A 21,622-nucleotide genomic window follows, 5' to 3' on the forward strand; every position below is an offset into this window, starting at 1 on the left:
AGTTTGTTTTTATTTGCAATACTTATTACAGACGTTGTATGTGAAATTCATACTTTTTTCCCCAAACAAAATTAATACTAATAAACAATACTATGGAAGGCCGCGTTTGAATACATGCAAAGATGCTATATAAAAGATGCTAATTTAAGCTAAATTTTAGCTGGAAATACGGTGTCAAACGTTTTAAAACGTGAATATACATTTTATTGTTTTTATTAAGAGATTTTTATGGTATTGCTCAGTTTGTCTCGGTCTTCCACAAAAAATGGACAAATGTTTTAAACTGTTGTTTTAGTATTTCTGGCATTCTTAGTTTTAAATTCGATAAAACTGTGTCAAGACTTTTTTTAAACAGGAAAATGAGGGTCTAAGGGTCCCACTAGTTGGAAAAATTATGATTATCATGTTAATTACACGTTTTCATAAAGTAGGCTACAATATGTTAGTTTTTTTTTCCTTATTAAAAATCACACATTATAAGCATTGTTCTTATTTTGAGAGGATTTGAAATTGGTGTTTTGAGTTCCGAGTTACAGGGATAATCGAAATTCGTATCTCAAGGCACTGTCATAACAGGAAAAAAGGTGTCAAATCGAGTGTGTCTTTTATTTCATTGTTGACGGGGGGGGGTTTAAGAGGGTCGCCACCATAAGTATCATATAAGAGGCTAGATGCCTCAATTAAGGTAGAGTTAGAGGTGTAAGTAATCGGCGGCCATCTTTCTCTAGCTGGCTCTTTGCTGAATTCTTGAAGTATTTACAAATGGTTTGGTTGAGGAAAAACCATATTAATGTGGCTATGATTAAGTCTGTTGATTGTTTAAGATGTAATAAACCTACATTCTGTTGCACTTCTCACTTTAAACACTATATATAGCTTTTCACTTAAGCAATGGTTCTCCATTAGCTCAGGGTCAAAAGAATTTCAGTACTGTATTTTGTTTTACATAGATAAACAAATTTTTTTTTTAATCCTATGTGCTTAATTAAGCTATCCAGCCCTTTATTTATTAACTCCCATTGACAGTTATAGAACTCAAATTAATTTGAACTAGGAAGGCTGGCATTTATTGAGTGTTTATGTTTGCTGCCATTGACGGTGATAGACTTCCAATCCGATTTGACCGGGTTTGATCGCTGGTAGCCCTCTCAGTCAAAATGGATTGGACATCTATCACTGTCAATTTCAGCCAATGAGTTAATACTTAAAAATATGGGAATAAATTCATATACTTTTCAAGTAATTTCGGGCCTCCTATTTTCCTTCAAAACTTTTTTACGTTTTTTTTTTTTTGCCATTATCAATCTTAAATGGGTCTCAAATTTTATTCATTATGGTCTTAAAAAAAACTCTTTAAAAGTCTTAAATTTGGCTTGTTGAACCCTTTTTTAAAATTCAAACGTTACGCGTATACAAACATCTGCCTCACAAAACCGTCACTTGACAAGAAAAAAAAATACACATACAGATGCATCAATACGGTTACATTATGGTGGCAAAATAGAAGACAACAATTAAAAAAAAAAAAAAAAAAAACATATACAGTCTAAACATGTTAAAACAATAGTTTTATGTTTGACAATTCAAAACAAACAGCAGGTATGGTCATAGGCGTTTTTTGCTTTTACACATACTATGGTCAAAACAGGTTATACACAGTGCAAAATAGTGAGAAAAAAGATTATATATCATCTAACACACGAAGGGTTTGGAGGATATCTCTTTTTTGAAATTAGGTGTTGTACCCATCACCTTATCAAAAGTATATACGTACATGCAATCAAGCTTCTCGAACACAATTCTACATAAAATTGAAAAGATTATAGTGAAGAAAAAATATATATAACAATGAAAAAAAGTACAGTATTTTAAAAAATATTGACAAGTAGTTCAGTTCAATTGCAATTTTTCAGGAATGCGAACCAATAAAGTTTTTTTTTTTTTTGCGCACTCAATAAAGCTTCTCCTTGAACAGGTCACGGAGTTGCGTCACACACAATGTCACACAGCCTACTCTTTCGCCGTTTGCGCGCTGCTGTCACTTCTACTCGCCGAGACCGCGACTCATCCAAAGAAAACAACGACAAATACGGCTCATCTTCTTCCTTGAGTTAATGAAATAATGCATTATCTTGCGCTAAATGTGGTTTTAGATTCATTCTGCACGTTTCAAAGGCGCTCGCTCAAACCAACCGGGCGTTGCTTGCTTCGCATGCCTCGCTTTTATTAGTTGGCGCCTTGCTCGGAAATTTATTAAAAATGATCACATTCGGTTCGTCCTTCGTGACATCACAACGGCTCTCGGGATATGTAGTCTTTTGTGCTGCTTTCGGTTTTGAAAAAAGACAAGAAATGATGGAAATATGGAGATAAATACATGGTCCATGCAGTGTTTTAATGCATATTTATGAGTGCAATAAAAATATAAAATTCAAATGACATTATCTCCCGTTTTTCTTGGTCGATTGACTTCAAATAAAAACTGGTGTGGACATCAACTTCCACACTTTCAAATGACACCAACCAGCGGCACGTGGGTGACGTAATTACAGCGTGACGAAGCTTCAAAGACGATATGCGTAAACGCGTCGCTGCCGACACGTTCGGTGTTAAAGGGTTAAACTGTATCGAATCGCTCGGCCTTAAAAATGTATCATTTTTTAAATCGAATCTTAACCTGTGTATCTAGATACATATCGAATCGGCTTCATGCCAGAGATTCCCAACCTTACTGCAGACCCTGTGAGCGAATGGCTCTGTCACAAAATGGCCGACACAAGCAATGACGTCGTCCCCGTTGCCTCGCAGCGCGATGAACATCTAGCCTTATATATGGCATCTATGTTAATAACAGCAAACAAACCCTCTTTTGGCCAAGTGCAAACTGTACCTTTAAGACTGACGTCACAATGACGTAGAACAAGGAAGGCGTGGCCGACCTGTGAAATGTCCGGGAGGAATGGCGCTCGGCGCGGTATTTTGAACAATCATCTTTTGCTCTCCTCGATTCGCCCGCTATCGTTGGCCCACGCCAGATAACTCAGGTAAGCGCGACTCGGTCCGAGAGCGTCGCCGGAGCACCGGCGGAAAACACCAGCTCCCCAAACGGGCGGGTCAATGTTTTTCATATGCACAAAATAAACGTAGAGTCCAAGCTAGCTCGGGTTAGCCCAGCTCGGCAAGTTTGCTAGGAGTACAGCAGTTGTTGATGCCGCTTTATGTTGGGGCCCGGTCGGCTGACAACCCCCCTTAACCGTCCACGACCAACCTGTTTACAGCATTTTGCAACGTCAAGTTAACTAAAGCAGGCACAAATGTTCCGCAACTGGCCTCAGGAGAGATTTTTCCGAGTACTGTTTTTGTGGCCAAGCAACTATTTTGAGTCAAATGTCCACGTTAGTTATTTTTTTACCTTGTGGATATTTACGCTCTCAATTTTAACCGAGCTGTCTGAGATTTTGTCCCAAGACGCGATTTAATAGATCCGAACTGGATGCGTATAAGTCGAACCAGTTAAACAGAAAGCAAGTGAAAGACGTCACGTTCATAAGTCCGTACCTTTGACTCGAGACTGTTTTCTTTCGCACTATCGGAATGATTTCAAGTGACAGATGGGGAGGGGGCTATCGGAAAGCTAAATTTAGCCTAATACGCCAAGACTTTACTTGCGAACTTTTAGCTCGCTGTATGTTGTCTTTTTAATTATTATTTAAAAATTTTATGTCATGTGTAATAATAAAAACAGTAACAGACACTCCCATTTGTGAGCTTGCTGCTAGCCACGCAGCTAACAGGGTTGATGACGAGATAAAAATGGCGGATCTTTCGAAATCCAAGCCTGGCCTGAAATAGTAACGAAGCCAAATAACTAGCTTGTCTCCCCTCTTCTTGTTTCAGTTGGCATATTTTGTCTATCATCTCCGTACACGATAAATGATAGCAGTTCCGAACAGTTTGTTTAAATGCAGCCGAGTGTAGGGGGTCGGCGAACCCGGGTAGACACAAAGATCCAGCCGGTGAATGGTGATGATGATGCCGATTGCTTGTAATCAGCTGTCAGTCGTGCTTATAAACGAGGACAGCTCGATTGTTGTACACGCAGGCTTTTCTATGGACGGTAAATGATATTTGATGGCATCAAAAGAGGGATTTTTATTGTAAGGCCTGGCTGGTTTGTTTACGTTCTCCTCAAGGCTACTCGGGAGCACAAAGCCTCTTCAACAAAGCATCTATGTTTGCTTTTCAATGTTTATTAACACATTCACAGTCATGGATGACAGTGGAGAACATCATTTTGGTTGGGTTACTGTCTGAAAGCGATTTTGAACAAATTATGGGGTGTAGAATTGTTTTTTTCTCAAGTTTTTAACCCTATCAGGGACAGTTCTGCTCTAAAGTTGACATCTGACATTTTAACCCTTTAAGTGGCAGATGTTGGATGGATGGATATAGAGCAAGTCAGGGGCGGATCTTAAGAGGGGTGCTTTGGGTCCTCTAAGGCAGGGGTCACCAACGACCGGGCCGCGGACCGGTACCGGTCCGTGGCGCATTTGGTCCCGGGCCGCGCAGAAATAATTAATCATTTATTTGCGACTGCATTCTGGCCGATTGACTTTGGCCTGTGCTGCTTAACTCACCAATATCCCTGTCTACTCTAGGTATACAACTACAGGATTGGAGGTCGTCATAGAAATGCATTGATTGGGCTGTTAGCACTAAATCTCGTTTTGTATATCTATGCGTGCTTGAACTCGATAATAACGTATGACGTAGGTCGTCGCCAATCACATTTCTTCCCGGAAGTAATTTGCCCCCACACTAGAATGACTGAATAACAGACGTCTTTGGACAGACTTTTTACGGGGACAAGGGAACCTGACAAGCCAGAAGATGTGCCTACAACCTCAAGAAAACAAAATTTATGCTACTTCCCAATCACTAAAGACCCACGAACTGCGAAGGAGTGAATTCGTGACCCGTATGTGAATAAACTGAGTGATTCGAGCATGTCTGTGCAACAGGAATATCAGCTTGTAGAGATCGCAAATCACGACGACCTTAAACATACATTTGAGACAACAACTGAACAACAGAACCGAAGTTCTGGATTAAAGTCATTTTGGAATATCGTGACATCGCTAGGAGCGCGCTGAAAACTGTGCTACAATTTCCAACATCGTGTATTTGTGATGCTAGCTTCTCTCACTCTCCCATCTCGGGACCATCTCGTCTCAGGCATCCCACTGATTCAGCGGGTATGTTGTATTTTTTTCCCTGCACTTAACACGACGGGGCTAAAAACAAATGCCATTTTATATTTGCTGTATTTTTCTGGCGCACAATGCCGGTGTTCTGACAAAGTTGGCATGCGCGTAACGTTAAAAAGGACAGCGAATGCAGCGATTCCAAAGTACACACTACAAACTTTCTTTAAAGAAAGGAATATTAACTTACGTTTGCCATGTTAGGTGCACACAACAACTGCACGTAGCCTTCTCACTTAACGACTCCGCCGTGTCGTTAAGCATTAATTTACGCCATTTCCGTGTTGCACATGTATGTTTATGATGTAAATAGTTTTTTAGTACCATTGGATAACATTGAGAGTCCAACTGAATATAAAAGAGGGCTTTTTTCACCGCCACAAAAGCTTTGGGAGCAAAAATTTATAAGGGTGAAAAATTTGACAGAACACCGGTCCGTGAAAAAAAGACCCAAATCACACCGGTCCGTGGTGCAAAAAAGGTTGGGGACCCCTGCTATAAGGTCCCCAACTTTTTTTGCATCACGAACAGGTGTGATTTGGGTCTTTTTTTTTCACGGACCGGTGTTCTGTCAAATTTTGCACCCTTATAAGATTTTGCTCCCATTTTTTTTGAATTTTTCCAACTCGAGTAAAGCACCAACTTGACCGTCTGAACGGGAGAAGTCGTACGGAAGTGGACCATTTCTAATCCAATCTGGGTCACTTTTACATGTGGTTAAAATCTGATCTGGGCGACATTTTTCAAAATGTGGCGGCTGTCTGAAATCTCAAGTCTCCCAAATCAGAATTAATACAGCAATTACGTCAGCAAAGAGTGAGAGAATCTATCAATTATTTAGTTTGAATAATTGAGTCATTGGATTACGAACATTTAATGCATTGCAGAATCAATTTTAGAATTCGTAAAAAAAAAAAAAAAAAAAACAAGTGTTTGTTCTTGCAATAGTATTTATTTTGGCTTGCTAAGATTACACTTTCAAAAGCGCATTAAATGCTAATACAAAATAAAATTCCTTAGTGTTACTTCAAACTATGTAGAATTGCATTTTCATTTTGCAAGAGCAATAAATGCATTTAAAAATAAAGTAAAATACCCAAGCTTAGCCTCAAAAGATATACTAGTATAAAAAAATGAGGATCTAAGTGAACAACTGGTTAACTTGCATAGCGAAAATCCGCGAGCTAAAATGCTAATGTTTCTCTTACAATGCTCTTAACAAATCGTTCAAACACCTATTCCCACAAAAAACTGCTAAATATACTTCTAAACTAAATAACGAAAGCATAAACAAACAAAATGGCTCAAACAAAAACATATCCGATGTTGATCTGTTGCAGGGAGCAGTTGGATTCATCCATGTTAGACTAGTTATGCACTGTTGCCACTAGAGGGCAGTGTATCCACCCAAATCATTTTAACTAAATCCAACACTTTCAAAGCAAACCATTACAACGTCACTCTAATTAAATGATTAGTCGAAACAGCAAAATTTGTTTCGAAGCTTTTTTTTCTAATCGACTTACTTGAGTTAATCGATTAGTTGTTTACATTGACACTGACGCTATAAGTGTGAGAACACTGTAGACTAGCTGCAGCATCCTGATTGATTTTTTGTTAAGACCTGTAGATATGCCATTGCAATAAATCCAATCTGCTAAAAATGAACATCTGTGTTTTGCAAAAGTGTCCTGGGGTGCTGAGTCATCGTCAACATGGACGTGGTTTCGCCGGAACTCAACAGCCTCCTTCCCGACGAAATCATGGACATGGAGGCCATCGAGGTGGTGGCGCAGTCCAGCCAAGACGCGTCCGTCGCCATGGAAACGGACTCCGTCGGCACGTCGACGGAACGTGGCCTCCACGGCGACACAGTCTCCACTTCCGGTTTATCCTCCCAGCCGGTCACTCTGAGGCCGACGCTGGCCACCTCCGCCGCCACCACCAAGACCACAGACAGCGTCACGGGGACGACGGTCACCACGAGCACCTTACAGAAGCTGGCGCCGCTCAGCATCTCCGCCAGCAACCACCATCAGATCATCCTCAACAAGGTGGCGCAGGCCTCTGAGTCGGCACGGGCGGCGGGTGGTCAGAAGCTCGTATTGACCACCATAGGAAAGACTGGGCAGCCCATCGTGCTGCAGCTGCCCCATGCCACCACCAAGGTGGGAGGAGCGGCGGGAGTGACCGACAGAAAGTCCATCAAGTTGGTGACAATCGGCGGAAGGACAGATTTAAAGCCGTTGGTCGGCAGTGCAGCCAGTCACGTGACTGCCTTACAAGGGCAACAGCTCAAGACTGTGCAGGTAGGCTAAAAAGTAGAACAATTATTCTAATATCATAATCCTTTTTCGTGGTTAATGGGGACCAGAACCCCCCGCGAAAAGTGATAAACTGCAAAGTAGGATTTGCCCCAACTGGAAAAATAGAATAAATACTTAAAATTGAAAAGATCGACGTAAACAGTATTTATTTAGATGTACAGTGCCCTCCATAATTATTGGCACCTGTGGTTAAGAAGTGTTTTTTAGCTTCTAATATATATATTTTTTTAATTCAAATAATATGGGACCTTAATGGAAAAAAAGAGAAAAATCTAACCTTCAATACAAGTGCATTTATTCAGTGGGGGAAAAAATCCCACATAAAGAAATAATAATATGACATCAAATAATGTGTATCACAATTATTAGCACCCCTGGTGTTAATACTTTGTACAACCCCCTTTTGCCAACAAAACAGCACCTAATCTTCTCTAATAATGTTTCACAAGCTTCATTTTGTGTCTGGTGAACCATTTCTTCAGGCTTCAACTGGCTTATGATGAGACCAAGATTGAGCTTTTTGGCAACAAACACTCTAGGTTGGTCTGGCGTGCCACGAAAGATGCGCATGCTGAAAAGCACCTCATACCCACTGTGAAGTATGGGGGTGGGTCAGTGATGCTGTGGGGCTGTTTCGCTTCCAAAGGCCCTGGGAACCTTGTTAGTGTGCATGGCATCATAAATGCTTTGAAATACCAGGACATTTTAAATCAAAATCTTTTGCCCTCTGCCCGAAAGCTGAAGATGGGTCGTCGCTGGGTCTTTCAGCAAGATAATGACCCTAAACATATGGCCAAATCTACACAGAAATGGTTCACCAGACACAAAATCAAGCTCCTCCCCTGGCCATCTCAGTCCCCAGACCTTGTTTTGTTGGCAAAAGGGGGTTGTACAAAGTATTAACACCAGCGGTGCTAATAATTGTGACACACATTATTTGATGTCAAATAATTTCTTTATGTGGGATTTTTTTCCCACTGAATGAATGCACTTGTATTGAAGGTTGGATTTTTCTTTTTTTCCATTAAGATCCCATATTATTTGAATAAAATATATATATATATTAGAAGCTAAAAAAACACATCTTTTTCAGGGGTGCCAATAATTATGGAGGGCACTGTAGTGAGGACAGCTGCGGCTTATACTCCAGTGCAGCTTATCTATGAACAATTGCCGTGTTCGTGTCAAAATTGGTGGGTGCGGTATTACATTCAGGTGCACCTTATATTCCGGGAATTACGTTATATCCGCCGCCTTTATCTTCTTCCTGTACGCACGTGACGTCAGCGCGTTGTGTTGCATTAAAAGTAGTCCAAGCAAAACGTCATGCTTCGATCTTGCATAATTAACGATTTCTCGAGGCGGAGAAAATTCCTCGATCAATTTTTTAAATAGTTATTCGAGGACCGTAATTTTCGCAATATAAGGCACACCTGACTATAAGTCGCTACCCACCAAATTTGGCACGAAAACGGCATTTGTTCATAGATAAGCCGCACTGGACAATAAGCCACAGCAGTCCTCACTGTATTATGGCATATTCACACCAAAAGATATTAACCGGTAATACTTTATTTGTAAAGCGACATCATACGACTGTCATGAGACCAAATGAACCACCATGAATTCATTGCTTCAAGAAGCTACATTTGGCTATCACTGCTCCCTTGAGGGAGACCGTCAACTTCTGCTGTCAACACTGTTGTTGTCCAACATGCCTCCTAGCATGTATTGCAACGCTACAGATGTAAATAACAATCAAAATTCATGTTATGTGCTAATTATTTCTTCAGTTACTGTTCCAGTTGTTTCATTAATTGCTAGTTATGGTATTTGGTAACACTTTATTTGACAAAGGCGCCATAAGACTGTCATTAGACAATCATAATTATGACATGACACTGTCAAGAGCAATATGGATGCTTTTAACAGATGTCATTTAGTGTTATTTGCCAAATTATCTCAGTTTTGAATGGCTGTGAAAGATCCACGCAGGACATAAATGGAGTTTGTGACATACCGTATTGGCCAAATATAAGACGGCCCTGATTATAAGATGACCCCCTGTCTTTCCAAGACTCAAGTTTAAAAAAATACTTTTTGAATACCAAATTTTTATACTGAAAATAATTACAGTACATCTGAAACAAATGATTATAACAATATATTTGGGAGCAAAAGCTTGTTATTTTGCCTCTTTCAAATCTTAATATCTGAACATTTAAATATGTAAACAAAAGTGCAATCACATTCGTAAATGAATGGCTTCTGGGTTTTGAAATGTAAATACCGTATACCAATCTATTGTGATAAAACAACAAAATTGCAATAACTGCATTAACCATCAAAGTGAGGTCTAACTGTAGGGGCAGTTTACATGGCGACTCTGCAACACAAAGACGCAATGACTGAGTAGCGGACTCGCCTCGCGTGCATATGGTGTCGGCGAAAACGAAAAATTCTGAATCCTGCCTCTAAAGTGGAAGAATCTGATTGCGGGGGGTTGAGGAGGGCTTCCTCAGCATGCATATCAAAGGCTCCTGCGGCACGGGACCGCGCCGTTAACGTCAGCACTCGTACACGTCACATTGCAGCGGTGCTACTAAACATTAAAAACTGCAAATATGGCGGAATGTCACCTTTAATTTACTGTTTTAATAATATTTTTAAATTAAATATGTTGAACGTTTAAATTTTTGTGCCTTTTTGAACAAAAGAAAAATGACATTGCTTCGAGTGGGCGGGCATATTTTTTTCTGGGCTGAGGGAGCTTGGTGGGGTCAAAGTGCATTCTCTGTCGCCATGTCAATCTGCACTGCCCTCTAGAGCCTGGCATGAATACTACATCGTTTTCATGCGGAAATGCGATATTGTTCAAATGGAGACGCAAATGCAAATTTGACATTTTTCGTATTCTCGGGGAATCACCACTGCCAATGGGTTTTCCCATTGGCAGTGTATCAAATACTTGTTCTCCCCACTGTATATATATATTTTAATAAATGCTTTTTAAGCACTTCAAATATAATAATTATGATCAGTTTTAAACATAACTGTCCCACTGAATCATTTTTAAACAAGAATAAAGTACTGTAGTAGAAAAATGCTTGGCTTTATTAAATGCTTCTGTTTACCTAACATGGCTGTGACTCTTGGAGTGACATGTAGAAATTACAAACACCTCATAATCACTTCTGGCGTTTATTTTATATGTCTCGAACGTCTCCACATTCTCCCCCCACAGACACACGCATTCATTCCAGCCCGCGCTTCCTTGCAGAAACTGTTTAACAAGTTAAAGGATGATTGACAGATTGCTTCCTGGCTTCTTTGGCCAGATCAAAGCCATCGTTAACTTTAATAAGCAAGTGCCGCAGTGACTGAGAGCTGGGAAAGGGGGTGAGAGAGGCTGTGCGAGCGAATGAAACAGAACAAAGGTTTGTGGATTGGAATTTTTTTTTTTTTTTAAACTATCGCACGCCCTTGCATGCGTACATCGTGATGGCGATGTTTAAACGATATATCAATCAGACTTAGTGTAAACTGTTTAAACTTGAGAGTAGCTGAGATCTGTCATGACAGAACATTATTCCTCAAGTTCAGCATTCGCTTCAATGATATCTGGCGCCATCTAGCGTCGTGAATGGGTATAATGTCTAGACCCCGAATATAAGACGACTCCCACTTTTTCAGTCTTATTTCAATGCAAAAAACACAGTTTATATTCGGGCCAATACGGTAATATTCCAGATGACACTTAACGACATAACCATTCAGTAATGCCCATGGTAGTGTCATGTCATAATTATGACGGTCTTATGACAGTCTTATGATGCTGCTGTCATGCGATAAAGCCACTGTTATTGGTGGCATCGTCGTGTCGGTCATAGTAGGGGCGGATTTGATGGTGCTCATTGGACATGGGTGAATCTTGCACCAGGAACCAATCACACACCTCTGATGAGTGCCCTTTGGGATGTACAAAGCCCCTGAGTCAATGTACAGTTTGTTTTGCTGCAAAATATTCTCCCTCGCTTCTCAAAATGAAAGGATGCATATTTTTTCATACTTTTTAAAACCCCACAAATAACTGAAATTGAAAATGTCAAAGCGCGAATTGGTCAAGGATCTCTGTAATGTGACAAAAGGCTACCATCCTTGAAAAAAATTTGAGCAAAATAATGGTTAACCCCTGGGCGTTATTTTATTTTGTCAATGAAATGAGATGTTTATAGCTGTCATTGGTTTATGTGCTTTTATTTAGTAGTGACAGCGAATTGTGAAAGTTAATCTAGAATCCAATGTAACGCCATGTGAATTGAATAAACAACATTGCGTTTTTTGTTTTTTTTTACTTTCATGATAATAATACAGTTCAAAGTGCCTTTCAAGACACACGAGGACACTTTACAAAGGAGATACAAATTAAAGTAGGCAAAAGCACGGATTAAAAGCAAAAAATAATATCTTTTTGTCATTGTAACATGTACAACAAAATTAAAGTGCTAAAACATTCGAGTCGTATAAAAAAAAAAAACATTAAATACATTACCAATATATATATATATTATACACCATATCTTTGCATGACCCTGCTCTTTTTTTTTTTTTGCTTATTATATACTAGTCATACTGCAGAAAGTTCACATTTTTTGGGAAATCAAAAGATTAAGGAGTTCACTTATTCATTTTAACCCTATGAAAATCATGGATCAGAAAGAATAAATCAGACAATTTTAGTAAAGAAGCCTTAACCTGGTCATTTGTCGGAACAGATCGCCAAGAAAACGCCAGTGTCTTCGACTCCGCCCATCAAGTTCATCATCACCAAACCGGTGAACAGCAAAGCGCTGAGTCCTCAGACGTCAGGCGCTCCCGTCATTGCCGGTGAGCGGGTTGATGACTATCTTCAACACACAGTTTGCTTTTCCCTCGCTGAAACCCCTTTTTCTTTCGCAGGAAGAGTCCTGGCGCAGAATTCTCCGACGATGCCTCAGAGGACGATCACGCTCACCGAGTCCCAGCTTAATACGGCGGCCAGCATCCAAACCATCGCCGGCAAAAAGATCGCCATCTCTCCCCTCAAGTCTCCTAGCAAGGTGAGGCTTCATGCCTACAATTTTAAATTCTGTAGTAGTTGTTTTCGGCAGCCATTTTTATTTTCGTCTTAGTCCATTCAACAAAAACACTTTTTCGTCTGTCATATTTTGGTCATTTCAAAATAGATTAGTCTTCGTCTTGTTTTAGTTGACGAATACTCGAGATGTTTTCTTCCCCAAAAATTCAAAGGTTGTAATCTTATTTAAAAAATGGTTTCCCATCAATTTCGACATCGGATCGGGACATCCCTAGTCCCAAGTCAAAACCGTTGAATTCAGAACTTCTTCCTATGATAATACACACTCAGCAGGAAAACGGTACATTACGCACGCCACGGTGAAGTTAATACTAATGCTAATACAAATGCTACGAAGGCTACGCTAACACTACGAGTTACATTTAGTGTGTGATGATCACTCAGCACAGACCTTTAAAGGGTAAAGAAACATTGCATATTCTCTCTTGCCAAGATAAAAAGGCAAATCTTACCATGTGTTTCAAAACAAACGAGCCTGAAGAGAACACTGGTGAGTGGGGGTCAGTGTTGTTTTCGTCAACAATGATGACAACAAAAATATTTTGTCAACGAACAGTTTTTTTTATGACAACGACGTCACGATGACACGCCCCCTCTAGAGGCGACAGTGAATGACATAACTCATTTCACATGGCTGAATCCAGCTGCTCCCTGTTAAGACCAACATAAGCAAAGTTTTTATTTGAGCTAATGTTTTTTTAATGCATTTGTAATTGAGTGTATTGGTATATTTAGCCGTTTTTTGTGCGAATACGTGTTTGAACCATTTGTCAAGACTAAGAGTTTTTTTTTTTTTTTTTTTTTTATCATTTTATTGCATTTAAGATAGCGGACTTTTGCTATGTGAGTTAGCCAATTGTGCTTTTGTTATACTTAGATCCTCATTTATTCATTTCTACCGTTTGAGGCTCAGCTCTGGTATTTAAATTTTCTATGCTCCTTATCCGATTACTCGATTAATCGAACTAACTACCATATTGACCCGAATATAGTGTTTTTTGCATTGAAATAAGACTGAAAAAGTGAGGGGAGTCTTATATTCAGGGTCTAGACATTATACCCATTCACGACGCTAGATGGCGCCAGATATCATTGAAGCGAATGCTGAACTTGAGGAGTAATGTTCTGTCATGACAGATCTCAGCTACTCTCAAAGTTTAACCAGTTTGCATTATTTTATTGCAATGTTTTTCCTTATTCAGATTTGTTTCAAGACTATAGTTACAGTTAGACCTCACTTTGATGCTTAATGCAGTTATTGCAATTTTGTTGTTTTATCATAATAGATTGGTTTATTTACATCTCAAAAGCCAGAAGCCATTCATTTACGAATGTGATTGCACTTTAGTTTACATATTTAAATGTTCAGATATTAAGATTTGAATGAGGCAAAATAAAATGCTTTTTCTCTCAAATATATTGTTATAATCATTTGTTTCAGATGTACTGTGATTATTTTCTGTATAAAAATTAATTACAGTGGGGAGAACAAGTATTTGATACACTGCCAATGGGTGTTCAAAAAGTCGTTTTTCAAACTTGTCTTGAAAAAGAGGGGGTCGTCTTATAATCAGGGGCGTCTTACATTCAGGCCAATACGGTAGTTCATCGATTAATCGACTGCTAAAATCATCGATAGCTGCAGCTCGAATAAAATCCCCTGCATACTCGATGAAAATGGCCAGCCATGTGTTTTTGCTAGCATAGCAGCCTTGCAGTAGCAAACTGGATATCAGTCTTTTTGAAATTCGTCCCTTCACAAACAGTTAGTCTTAAATCGTTCTTATGGAGTGACACTAGGCATCGGACAGGGCAGTATTTGTCGACGATGAAGTTCAACGAAGCAGCTGGCTAGCGTTGTCGGCGTTAGCCATGAGTGGTAAACTGTAGATGTCGTCCCCCCACACACACACACACAAAATATTCCTCACCCTCAATGGTTAGCCTTAAACGGAGCATCCGGAATGCTTTCTTTTCCCCCCAGGTAACGGTGGTTTCCGTGGCATCGCCAACCTCCGGAGGTGCTCAGAAGTCCATGACTCTGCCGGTCGGCGTGGCGCTGGGCCAGCAGATTCTCTCGGTGCCGCAGTCTACTTCGGTGTCACCTGTCAAGGTGGCCACCAGCCAGGCAGCAGCGCAGGTGAAAGAGTATTTAGAGAATCAGAATAGCCTTTGCAATTGTCACTAGGGGTGGGAGGCTCACAATACCGATGATCTCACGATATGGTGATACAACAATTATCAATACATGGTTCAGGAAATTATTTTACAATATTCTATAAAACAACTAATGAATAGAAAAAAGAGGTATTTTCATACTTCAGCTGTGAATTTCAATGAGTTGATCACGAGTAGACGCCCAATCCATTTGAACTGGGAGGGTGGCAGGCATCTTTGTATTAGTCTTTTGCACTATAATACTTATTAGTCTTAGTCGTATTTTGGTCATCTCAAAATGTATTTGTCGTCTAGATTTTGTTGCATTTTGCAAAAAAATTGTTTTCGTCTGTAACATAAAAAAAAAATTTAACTCTCAACTAGCGGTGTCAAACGATTAAAATTTTTAATCGAGTTAATTACACCTTAAAAATTAATTAATCGTAATTAATCGCAATGAATCGCAATTCTAACCCTTTATAAAATATACCATATTTTTCTGTAAATTATTGTTGGAATGGAAAGATAAGACACAAGATGGGTATATACATTCAACATACGGTACATTAGTACTGTATTTCTTTATTATTACAATAAATCAACAAGATGGCATTACCATTATTAACATTCTGTTAAAGCGATCCATGGATAGAAAGACTTGTAGTTCTTAAAAGATAAATTTTAGTACAAGTTATAGAAATTTTATATTAAAACCCCTCTTCATGTTTTCGTTTTAATAAAATTTGTAAAATTTTCAATCAAAAAATGAACTAGTAGCCCGCCATTGTTGATGTCAATAATTACTTACACAATGCTCAAGGGTGCTGAAGCCTATAAAATCAGTCGCACCCAAGCGCAAGCAGAGGGTGGCAAAGCTCCGAAAAACACAACAAGTAAAGCTTTCACTGTGCTGTCATTTTAATCTGTTTGAGCAGGGCATTTGTGCGTTAATTGCGTCAAATATTTTAACGGGATTAATTTTAAGAAAATCATTACAGCTCGTTAACGCGATAATTTTGACAGCCCTACTCTCAACATAAATAAAGGTTTCCAGCTATTTCGAATGAACATTGACAGACTAGCACATATTGTAGCGTCTACTAGGACAGCACCAACTTGGCGATAATACACACTCAGCAGGAAAACGGTACATTATTTTCAATTAACTATATCCACTTGGATGCCACAAACTGTATAAAAAAATAAATTAAAAAAAACATTTGCTGAGAGTTTGAGGATGCTTGCCGTTAGCATTAGGCGAATGCTACAAGTTACATTTGGTGTGTGTTGATCACTCAGCACAGATCTTTGAAGGAAAAGATACATTGCATATTCTCTCTGGCTATGATAAGGAAACAAATCTTAAAGTGATCCTCGATTTTAAAGACATGTAGGCTCTAATAAATCACAATTGTTCTCTTGTATTAAAATATGTCGTTAGAAACACATAAAATGTTAAATCAATGGAAATATTTTATAATATTTAGTGCATATTTTGACCGATAGTTGGCGCCATGTTCTGCGGGCGCGGAGTGATGACGTAGATGATATTTTTCCAATCGTGTAGCGTGTGTACAACAACTGGGTATTACTGGCTTAACTCGCGAAGTAAAATGCCACGATGTGCTGCTTATGGATGCAATTTCGAGTCAAATGGAAACAAGGAGAGTGATGCGAGTCTCCACAAATTTCCTGTTGACAAGAAGAGGAGAAAGGTTTGGGAAAATGCCTGTAGACAAGCAAATCTTCCCAAACAACCAAGGCTTTGTTGTCGCCATTTTTCTCCTACCGCGTTTGAGGATTTTAGTAGATGACAACTAATGAAAGATCTCATCGGAGCGGCTAGATATAAGCGCAGACTAAAACCAAATGCTGTTGCAACTATTTTCCCGCACAAGAAGCCTCAGCCTGCTCGGATATCGAGTGTAATGCGCGCAATGAAGCGAGACGGACGAGACACTCTGGCCGCCCTCTTAAGCACCCAAGCCGCTCCTGTCGCTACAGCGGGAGGCGAACCTTCGGGCGTACCGCTAGTCACAGAGGAAGCTAATAATTCACCTCTACTGTCAGTTCATCAGGCAGTGTGTGTTCAGTATTCAGCTAATATGAGTGATGCTGCCACTCAAACTGATCAAAGCACGTCCAATGCAATTCATTCAATGCAATACAAATGTCCCAACCCCATTGATAAAGCAATAAATTCTCATCGCCGGAATGGCATACATGTGAAGTCAAAATCCATTTTAGGGGACTCCCTCTGAAAGCTCATCGCGAGAATGGCAAGAGTGCCAAACAGTAATCAGAGAAAAGGGTGGCTACTTTGAAGATACTAGAATATCACACGTTTTTAGTTATTTCACCTTTTTTCTAAGTACACAATACACACGTGTGCATTTGTAGCAAGTTATAACAGAATTCACCGGCGGAAATTATGTTGGCACGTTGTGTGGTTGGGGGGGGGGGTTCTTTGTGAAGGGAACAGCTGGAAATAACTGTTACCTTCCGCGGGTCGCATGCCAGACAGACATTGCTATTTCTTGCAGCCTAAATGTCAATAAAACAACGCGGATTAGCTCCGTGGTTTGATACTCCGCATCCTTCCCTAGCTCGCCACACATTCATAGTTTTATCGCCTTCAGTGAGAGTTTATAATGTCAATGGTCAAGAAAATAAAAAGGCACGAATGCCAATGTGTTTTGGCCTGTACTGTATGTAAAGCATACGACAGCTCTGGATGCTAACAATCTACACAATTATATTGGAATGAGTTTGATGACGCAATAACTCACCTTGAAGATCTGCTGACAAAAACCTGAGTTCTCGACAACATACGCTCTCTCGCTCCGTTGTCATCGAGATGCACTTGCCGCAAGTACACCAGAAGTTTAGCCCAACTCTTGCCTCATCAGGTATTTCTTGCTCTGCATTTCGCCTTTGCTGCTCGTCTTGTGAACGACCGACAGTGCTGTCCTGCTCTTCACTTTTCCGCTCTGGTTCAAATTGGAAGGGACGAACTGACGAGATGTTGCTAATGAATGACACGCTGAAGTCGAGAGAAGTCCGGCAGCGGGATTTGTGACGTCACAGCACTGCGACGTCAACAACCATGGCGAACAATCAGTTAAAATAATTTTACAAATTTTATTAAAACGAAAACATTAAGAGGGATTTAATGTCAAATTATTATAACTCATACTAAGATGTATCTTTTAAGAATTACTTGTCTTAAAATTAGAGGATCACTTTAACAACATAACATAACATAACAAGACACTGCTATGATGCAGGCTAACTACATATAAAATGTCACACATCGTGACCATGTGACGAAGCCATAGCACATTTCCGTCTAGTTCTCGACTCGTCAGACAAAAACTGGCAATCGTCTTTTGTTTTAGTCTCCCAAAACATGTTTTTTACCTTGTAGTCGTCTCGTCATCATCATGAAAAAAGTGTTCATTGACAAAATACAGATAGTCTCCCCGGGTTACGACGTACTCTAATTACGCGATTTCGACTTTACGACACCGGAGTCTCGTCCGCCATTTTCTCTCCAGTCTTTTTTTTTTTTTCTCTCCTTTTTTTGTTTTAGTCGCATAAACAAAACCGTATTGTACCTTATTTTATTTTTTACTTTACAGCAAACAAGGCAATTGTGTATTTTGAAGCTTTTTACTTCCTTCAATTTTGATTATTTGTAAAGCTGGAACACGCATACTGTATGTACACTTATTTTCAAAACGACATGGATTTTAACAATAAAACACTTGGCGCAAAACAATTCTTGTTCAAACGTCCATCTAGTCTGATCAATATGTAAGTTTAGTAGATTAGGATGTCTAGAGGATGACTAAAGAGGAGGTTTATGGATGTAGTTAAGGAGGACACAAAGGTAGTTGGTGTGAGAGCAGAGAATGCAGAGGACAGGGTTAGAGGGAGACAAGTGATTCACTGTGGCGACCCCTGAAGGGAGAAGCCAAAAGGAATAGAAGAAAAAATTGGCCTAATTTTCCTAACGGAAGTCCGCTACCTTAAATGCTACGAATGCTAATGTATTTAACATTAGCTCTAAACTTAAATTCAAATGCATACACAAACATTTATTAGCTGAAAGAACTTACAGCCTTATGTGGGCCAAACCAGAGCACAGCTGTCCTTTATCCGTGTCAGAGGAGTCTGCTCCTCAGTCATACAAGGCGACAGTCCAGCCAGACACAACGCTGCAAACAGAGGGCAATGTATCATCCATCATTAAACAAAATACCATACTTTTGGACTTTTTGGATAGTTATTTTAAGATTTAGAGGTACTTAAAGGGTTAGTTTTGATTAGCGCAAAAATTCGGATCGCGTCGCCAGAACCAGGGACGGAACTTGTTCGGAACCCGGCGACGACTTGTATTTTCGTTATCATCACCGTTGACAAAAACGCTTGTTTGTTCCCTGCTTGGCGCTCCTTTAATTGAGTTTAAACCTCATTATTGTTCATCAATGCTCCTTACGACATCTGGTTTATGTTCATTATGTTTGTAGAAATCATAACTTTTTCCTAACTCTTATCCTCATATGCCCAGAATATCAAACCGGTCCAATCTGTGGCGGTGGCCGGCTCCCAGTTCAAGACCATCATCCCACTGGCTGCCCAGCCTAACATGCAACAGATCCAGGTACCAGGAAGCCGCTTCCACTACGTTCGTTTGGTCACCGCCACAACGGCGAGTGGCGGCATGCAGCCCAGTGCTTCCAGCACCAGCGCCATGCAGCCAGGTGAAGCATAAATTTTCATACTTGTGGTATATTGCAAAATACACTCAGCCAGCCGTGGCGCTATATAACTGTCTGTTGTTTTGTTGTACAAGTGCGCAGGCGAAGTAAATTAAGTGTTGAATGTTTCAAGGCAAGGCAAATTTATTTATATAGCACAATTCAACACAAGGCAATTCAAAGTGCTTTACATCACATGAAGATCATAAAAATCACATTTAAATCAATACAACGTAAAAACCAAGACAATCAAAATCTGAAATAAAATTATACATCAAAATCGCAATTAATCACAAATAGAATAAAAATAAATAAAAATAAAACAAAACTACTACTACTAATAATAATTGAAATCAGCAATAGAGATAAGCAAGAGGAATAGAAAGCAAGTAGATTGAAATATATAGACAGTTATGGATATGCAGTGCTAAACATAAGCGTTTTTAGCCCTGATTTAAAAGAGCTAACAGTTTGAGCATATTTCAGACGTTCAGGTAACTTGTTCCAGAGGCGAGGAGCATAATAACTAAATGCTGCCTCACCCTGCTTGGTTCTTGTTCTTGGAACATGCAGGAGACGTCTCATAGGAATCTAACAAATCAAGCATGTATTTTTGTCCAAGGCTATTAAGTGTTTTGTAGACGAGCAGTAGTATTTTATAGTCTATCCTTTGACTCACTGGAAGCCAGTGTAGAGATTTCAAAACCGGTGTAATGTGGTCCAGCTTCCTTGTATTTGTGAGGACTCTGGCTGCAGCATTCTGTACTAGCTGCAGCTTCCTGACTGATTTTTTATCAAGACCAATAAATATACCGTTGCAATAGCCCAATCTGCTGAAAATGAATGCATGCATAAGTTTTTCCATGTCTTGTTGAGTAGAGCTGGGCATCTTTGGGCACCTAACGATTCGATTACGATTACGATTCAGAGGCTCCGATTCGATTATAAAACGATTATTGATGCACCCCCCTCCTTTTATTTATTTATTTATTATTATTATTTATTTTTTTTAATGTTTTGTACATTAGTTCCAAAATTGTTCAAAAATACTCTCAAGCTAAACCACACTACTATTTCAGTATCAAGTTAACATATAGCAGTAAACAAATATACAAAAATAACATTAAATAAAAAAACTCCAGTCCCCATTCTGTACCAGCAGCTTTAAACTACATTCAATTAATTTAGTGCTGTGAATCAACCATTAAATTTGTTAAAATTGCTCCCGTTATTCCATAATTTCCCTTTTGTCTACTTTCGACATGTGAAAGTTTTAAAACTATTTTAAAGATAGATTCAAGTCAATATTTTACCGATTTAGGAGTATTTTAGATAAAAAATTAATTAGGTTTGCTTGGAAGGTTCGCTACAACAGCCTAGTCGGGAAGTGTACTGCTTTAAGATGGCGGCCGTTTATAACACCCGCATCTAGCTTTTTGTAGATGTGCTGCTAACACTACCAAATCTATGGTGCATCTAGTCCTATATAAATGATATCCACTGTAAAATTATATGGATGAACTTTGGAGCAGCTTTTCGGCAGCAGTCAGGTATGTTGTTGTGTTTTTTTATCTCGTTGCATGAGTTGAGCTAGAGCCGTGAGTTGAGCATTGGCATTACCCGAGGGGCCGGTTAATGGGAAGCATGATGTTTAGTTACTCTCGCTCCGTTCCATCCCGAAGACCGCGCGGCGCGCTGAGTGTTGTGTACTTCCGCTTTACTTCACATATTTCAATAATCGGAATTTGGATGTTTGTGAATCGTTCTCGAATCTTCCACGGCCGAATCGCGAATAATCTAAGAATCGGAAATTTTGCACACTTCTATTGTTGAGTCAGTCGCCCGTTAATTCTGGTTATATTTTTTAGGTGGTAATAAGCAGATTTAGTGACGGACTTTAGATGGCTATCAAATTTTAGGTCTGAGTCAATAATTACGCCAAGGTTTCTGACTTGATTTGTAGCTGTAAGTGAC

General features: G+C 39.5%; 1 protein-coding gene across 2 annotated transcripts in view; it reads left to right on the forward strand.

Annotated features, from left to right (window-relative positions):
- Positions 1 to 2,877: 2,877 nt before the first annotated feature.
- Positions 2,878 to 21,622, forward strand: part of lin54 (lin-54 DREAM MuvB core complex component) — a 32,754-nt gene continuing 14,009 nt past the window's right edge. For both annotated transcript variants that reach the window (XR_009061172.1, XM_057819686.1), the window contains exons 1-6: positions 2,878 to 3,044; positions 6,952 to 7,573; positions 12,367 to 12,478; positions 12,551 to 12,690; positions 14,713 to 14,868; positions 19,459 to 19,651. Coding sequence is in view for 1 of the 2 variants with exons in the window: in XM_057819686.1 (XP_057675669.1) it covers positions 6,980 to 7,573; positions 12,367 to 12,478; positions 12,551 to 12,690; positions 14,713 to 14,868; positions 19,459 to 19,651 (1,195 nt within the window). In the remaining variant the exon portion in view is untranslated. The remainder of the gene's footprint in view (positions 3,045 to 6,951; positions 7,574 to 12,366; positions 12,479 to 12,550; positions 12,691 to 14,712; positions 14,869 to 19,458; positions 19,652 to 21,622) is intronic.

The sequence above is a fragment of the Corythoichthys intestinalis genome, chromosome 17 (assembly GCF_030265065.1).
Source record: "Corythoichthys intestinalis isolate RoL2023-P3 chromosome 17, ASM3026506v1, whole genome shotgun sequence".
Taxonomy (NCBI): Eukaryota; Metazoa; Chordata; class Actinopteri; order Syngnathiformes; family Syngnathidae; genus Corythoichthys; species Corythoichthys intestinalis.